This window comes from Falco punctatus (genome assembly GCF_963210335.1).
Source record: "Falco punctatus genome assembly, chromosome: 3".
NCBI lineage: Eukaryota > Metazoa > Chordata > Aves > Falconiformes > Falconidae > Falco > Falco punctatus.
The window spans coordinates 110235037-110240511 of NC_137582.1; the positions used below are offsets into that span (position 1 = coordinate 110235037).

Consider the following 5475-nt stretch of genomic DNA (forward strand, 5'->3'; position numbering starts at 1 on the left):
TGGAGGGCCGTCTTTGGGGTCTAATCTCGTGCAGCACTATTGCCCAGCGCAATTAGGAATGAGGAATGGGCTGCTTGGTCAGGGTTGTGAGGGGCTTCTTGTGATCCCCCTTTGCAGCCTTCACTCCTTCCTCTCCCTCCAGCATCCAGCGAGGCTCAGACTCCAATGAAGTCTTTCTGGAAGGGCTCCAGGTCCTGCTGAAGAAAGCCAACTGCAAGCTGACCATCTGTTCGGAAGTGGAAACCCGGAGTGACCGCTGGATCCAGGTCATCAATTGACGCTTGTAATATGTGGCTCTTCTGGTCCCTTACAAGCTCCTGGGGCACATAAGGTGTCACCCCTGTTGCTGGCACCCCTGGGAGGGACTGGCTGAGTTGCTCAGGGAAGCACCTGGATGCTAAGAGGCATCACCAGGCAACCACGAACTAAAGCATAGGGAAATGCTGCTGGTGGTGGCAACCAGCACAGAGATGTTGCACAGGGACCCTGGTTTGCAAGAGTGACCCCATGGGGCACTGCAAGAGGGACCTCATTGCAAGGGGGGACCCCATTGCAAAAGGGACTTTGCAAGAGGGACTCCATTGCAAAAGGGATGCTGTAGGGCTTTGCAAAAGGGTCTCCACTGCAAGAGGGGCCCCACAGTGCATTGCCAGGAGGACATGGTGTGTGCTGGCTGGACATGCAGGGTGCCCCGCAGCATGCTCAAGCCCTGCCGTCCCTGCCTCTCTTCCCTGCCCATTGTGGCCCTGTGTCGCTTTCCCAGGGGTGACCCATGCCAGGTGGGGTGTCACCCCCCAGGGAGAGCAAGACAGCTGCCTCCCTTGGGGTTAAGGGCAATAGCCGGGCTTTGCCAGGTGTGCCATGTTTCCTCCTCCACCCTCACCACATGCCTTGTGGAGATGGCTATCACCCTGCTAGGAGCCCTCCTTCTCCTCTTCCTCCTCCTCCTCTTCTTCCTACAACAGGACGAGCTAGAGTTTGGCTATGTGGAAGCACCACACAAGACCTTCCCTGTCGTCTTTGACTCACCCAGGAACAGAGGCTTGAAGGATTTTGCTTTTAAAAAGATCCTGGTGCGTGGGTGCATTGCCAGCCCCCTTTCTCCCTGCAAAATCCCCCACCCAGGTGGTCCCTGTCACTGCTCCTCTCTTCCCCAGGGTCCTGATTTTGGGTACGTGACCCGTGAGCCCCCCAGGAGAGACGTCTCCAGCCTTGACTCCTTCGGCAACCTGGATGTCAGCCCACCGGTGACAGTGCAAGGGAAGGAGTATCCCCTGGGCCGGATCCTGATCGGCAGCCCCCTGCCTTGGTGAGATGCAAGGGGATCTCGAGCCCTCCATCTGGGATGTGGGGAAGCACCAGAAATCCTTGCATGAGGAGAGGTTGCACCCTTTGGAGTGGAAATTTGGGGGTGATTCCCATCAAACCCCAGATGTGACATGCAAACCGCATTGTTATTCCTTCATACCTTACAAAATCCTGCCACCGCTCTGATTTTTACCCCCTCCCAAGCTGCTGGTGCTTTTGCTCCAATCCTACAGCACTGTAAGCATCCGGGCTTACTTTTTTTCCCTATCCTATTAAAAGGAAAAGCAGGGAAATCCAGGAAAGGGTAAAACCCTGAATAACTGGAAATTGTTTTGCTCTGGGCAGGCAGTGCTAGGCAGCCCTGCGGGAACAACAGTGCCCTGCAAAATCCTCCACAAAGGAGGTTATTTTCCTGGAGAAATAACAACGGGGACGAATCCAGATGGGATTTGATCCAGGATAACAAACAGGATGCTCCAACCCCAGCCCCGCTGCAAGCCAGGGGGCTTGCTTCGGTTATGGTGGCGGGTAAATGGCATTTTCCCAGCCTTGTCGGGACTATAATTATCCCTTATTACTAGAAGTTTAATTAATGTTTTCCCAGCCTACTGCTCTCTGTCTAAGAAAACTTCACGGCCGCACAAAGTGCTGCATAAGGAGTAATTTAAGATTCATGAGGACAGAGTGAAAGATGCCCAAACAGAACAGAGGATGTTATGCACAATTGCCTAGAGATATATATGGCCTAGATATATATTAATATATAATAATATATAGAGGAGATAGTAAGGTATAATAAAGCTATATTATATGTCGATATAAACATATTAATATACAGGATCTAGATATGTTAATATACAATATCTAGATACATTAATATATAATACAGATGTATATTGCTCAGACCATTTCCAGCCGTTTGCCATAAAAATGGGATGTGCAAATGCATCTTCTCCCCTTGGCACAATGCTCAGGGGAAGGATGGGGATAAATCTTGGGGAGGGGTGTGATGGCCACCCACTTTCTCCTTCTCCCTCTGCTCCCCAGGTCCTCCGGCCGGCGGATGTCCAAGGCGGTCAGGGATTTTCTTTACGCCCAGAAGGTGCAGGCGCCGGTGGAGGTTTACTCGGAGTGGCTGAGCGTGGGCCACGTGGATGAATTCCTCACCTTTGTCCCTGCTTATGATAGGAAGGTACTGGTCCCCAGAGCCATCCCTGTTCCCGCACAGGGTGTCTTCTGCAAACGAAAAAAAAAAAAAAAAAAGCCCTTTTTGCAGTTGCTTGTCCACCCAGGGGGAGTGGGGTGATGCACCTTCTTTTGGGGTGGCTTCCTGGAAAACGGTGAGTCCCTGGGTGGCATCCCATGCACCCTGTGACGATGGCATCCCGTGCACCCTACAATGCCTGGGGCTGTGTTTGGGAGCAGCGGGCTGTCTCTCAGCAGGACGGTGGGATAAAATATCCCACCAACAGCAAAGCGTGACCCTCGGGCTGTCTCCCGCAGGGATTCCGGCTTCTCTTGGCCAGCCCCAACGCCTGCTACAAGCTCTTCAAGGAGAAGCAGAGGCAGGGCCACGGGGAAGCTACTCAGCTCATTGGTAAGGGAGTGGGCAAGGCATCCCTGCGGCATGGCAGGGACCACCAGCGTCCCTTACAGGCATCCCTTAATGCTCTGCTCCCTTCCTCATGCAGGGCTGAAGGGCAGTGAGAGGAGAAGCATTGATGAGATCCTGGCGGACGAGTCATTGAAGAATGATAACAGGCATGTGCAGGTAGGACTTCGCAGCCATGAATTTGAGCAGATTGGCTCTCCTCACTTCTGTATTGCTGCTGCATGATTTCTGGGTGCAGGCAGCATTTTTAGAGATCCTGGGGAATAGCAAGGAAACGTGATGCGAGTTGCACTGTTCAGTGTGAAAACAGGCGGGTGAGAAGAGCAGCCACTGAAGAAGCCAGACACCCTTGAGTGGTGGCTCACCCCAAGCCCATCGTCCTGCTGGGCGATGCCCCAGGTGACTGCAGAGGTGTCAAAACTGAAGGAAAAAGAGGTTGCTCGGGTTGGGGATGGGTTCAGAAGGCTGCTCAAAAGGGTGGGGTGGGATGCAATAGAGCAAGTGAGGCTCCAGGCAGGATGCAGTGGGGCATGCAGGGGTCCATGCATGGGATCCGGAGGGCTGGGATGGCCAGGGGTGGCAGTTCCAGGTCCTCCCTCTCCACAGCGCTGCATTGACTGGAACCGCGACCTCCTGAAGCAGGAGCTGGGCCTGAGCGAGCAGGACATCATTGACATCCCCCAGCTCTTCATCCTGAAGGGCTCCCGCGCAGATGCCCTCTTCCCAGACATGGTGAGACCTCCTCCCCTCTGACCCTTCTTTTTCTATCCACACCTGATGCAAACACACCTTTTGGGTGGCAAATGCTATTTTTTGGTCTGGCTGCAGGTGAACATGCTGGTGCTGGGCAGGCACCTGGGCATCCCCAAGCCCTTTGGACCACTGGTGGGTGGGCAATGCTGCTTGGAGGAGCGGGTGCGGGCGCTGCTGGAGCCCCTGGGCCTCACCTGCACCTTCATCGATGACTACTACTCCTACCATGTCCTCTCTGGCGACGTCCACTGCGGCACCAACGTCCGCCGTAAGCCGCTCGCCTTCAAATGGTGGCACATGGTGCCTTGAAGCACCCAGGAGTGAGCTTAGGTCCTGCAACCGGAGGGTGAAAGTGCATTTGCTGCATCAGAAAACGCAGCAAAATAAAGGGTTTCACCAATAAAGCTGCATTAGCACCAAGGGCGCAGCTCTTTCCCGTCTCCCATCCTTTCTTCCCCTGCTGTTGGGTTGAAAATATTGTTTAAGACCTTTTTTTAGGCACATGGGTTTGTTATGGGGAATGGTGGTTTTATGGGATGGGGACAACACAGGGCATCTTTGGGAATGTGGTGCATGTGAGTCAGCAGGCAAGGAGGCTGCTTTGGGGGGTCTGAGGCCCCATCCCACTGCTAATGGGTCTTACAGTCCCTTATCCCAGGTTTTTAGCTAATAACCACCTTACCACCCCCACCCCCCCATTCCCTATATCAACCAAAAACCCACCTCCTGCTGGGAACACTGGCTCTTCACCCCAGCACGGTGTGGAGGCAGAGCCCCTTCCTTGTGGGAATCATTTTACACGTTCCCCAGCCAGAAAATTTCCTTCTCCGTATGCAGCCGCCCTAGCCGCTCTTTCTCTCCCTCTTTTCATCGCAAACAAAGCGTGGCATTTCCCCGTACCAGCCTGGCACCCCTGCCCATGCTGCCATCATGCAGCAGGAACCAGCACCAGGAACTGAAACCAGTGGCCTGTCCCAGGCATTGCTTAGCCCTGTGCAGCCCTGGGAGCTATTATTGGGCTAAACCCACTTTTTTTGGTCAATTTGCTTTTCTAGCAGTGCTTTTTGAGGTGTAAAAGTATAGCTACGCTTCCCATCCACACTGCTGCAACACTATTGCAAGTGGTGCTGGAGAATTGAGGGGGATGGCTCCCAAAAAGTCATGTGTCCCACTTGGCGCCCCTCTTCTTGCCCAAAAAGATGATTTCTAACCCCATTTCCCCTGCGATTATGGCTCTGCTGAGTTTCCCCAGCTCTGAGGAGCGATATTAAATTCCAGCGGCGCATGACCCTGCAGGGAGTTGGTGGGGGGACAGCTGCATCAGCAAAGGGCTCTCCCACGCCGAGACCAGGATTTAATTAAAACAAAGGCAATTAAAGCCATGGTGGGGTCTTCTGTCCCCACTGCAGGTGACATACCGAGCCACCGGCCCATGCAGCAGCCAGGGGATGGGCAAGCACCCAGCTTGTACCTTCAGCCCACCCTAAAATAAGAATTAAAGCTCGTTTTTCCAGCTAGACAAATAAAACCCTTTAGGAGGAGAAATAAAACCCCACCGAGCCTGGTGCTGGCATGTCCCCAGCTCGGCTCTGGTGTCACATTGAATATTTTATAGCGTGGGTTTAAGGGTGGCTGGTCACATCAGCGTCTCTTTGTGCTAAGGGGGGAGGGGGGGGAACCAACCCACCCCCAGGCTTCTTATAAAGAAAGAAAAAACCCTCGTGGGTGTCTTGGGGTGCTTTTTCCCCCGCACTGATTCATACTCCCATCACCAGGAAGCACGGCCGGGCACGGTGCACACC

The 5475-nt window shown here is 53.7% G+C and overlaps 1 protein-coding gene across 5 annotated transcripts in view; it reads left to right on the top strand.

Moving 5' to 3' along the window:
* The window catches only part of LOC308060642 (protein-arginine deiminase type-1-like), a 26994-nt gene extending 21663 nt beyond the window's left edge, over positions 1-5331 (top strand). For 4 of the 5 annotated variants that reach the window (XM_080379635.1, XM_080379634.1, XM_080379632.1 and 1 more), the window contains 7 exons: positions 143-266; positions 966-1309; positions 2356-2500; positions 2812-2905; positions 3000-3079; positions 3527-3652; positions 3749-5331. In XM_080379635.1, the coding sequence (XP_080235761.1) occupies positions 143-266; positions 966-1309; positions 2356-2500; positions 2812-2905; positions 3000-3079; positions 3527-3652; positions 3749-3982 (1147 nt within the window). In that variant the 3' untranslated portion in view covers positions 3983-5331. The remainder of the gene's footprint in view (positions 1-142; positions 267-965; positions 1310-2355; positions 2501-2811; positions 2906-2999; positions 3080-3526; positions 3653-3748) is intronic. The other variant, XM_080379636.1, reaches the window with a different exon arrangement.
* The last annotated feature ends 144 nt before the right edge of the window (positions 5332-5475 follow it).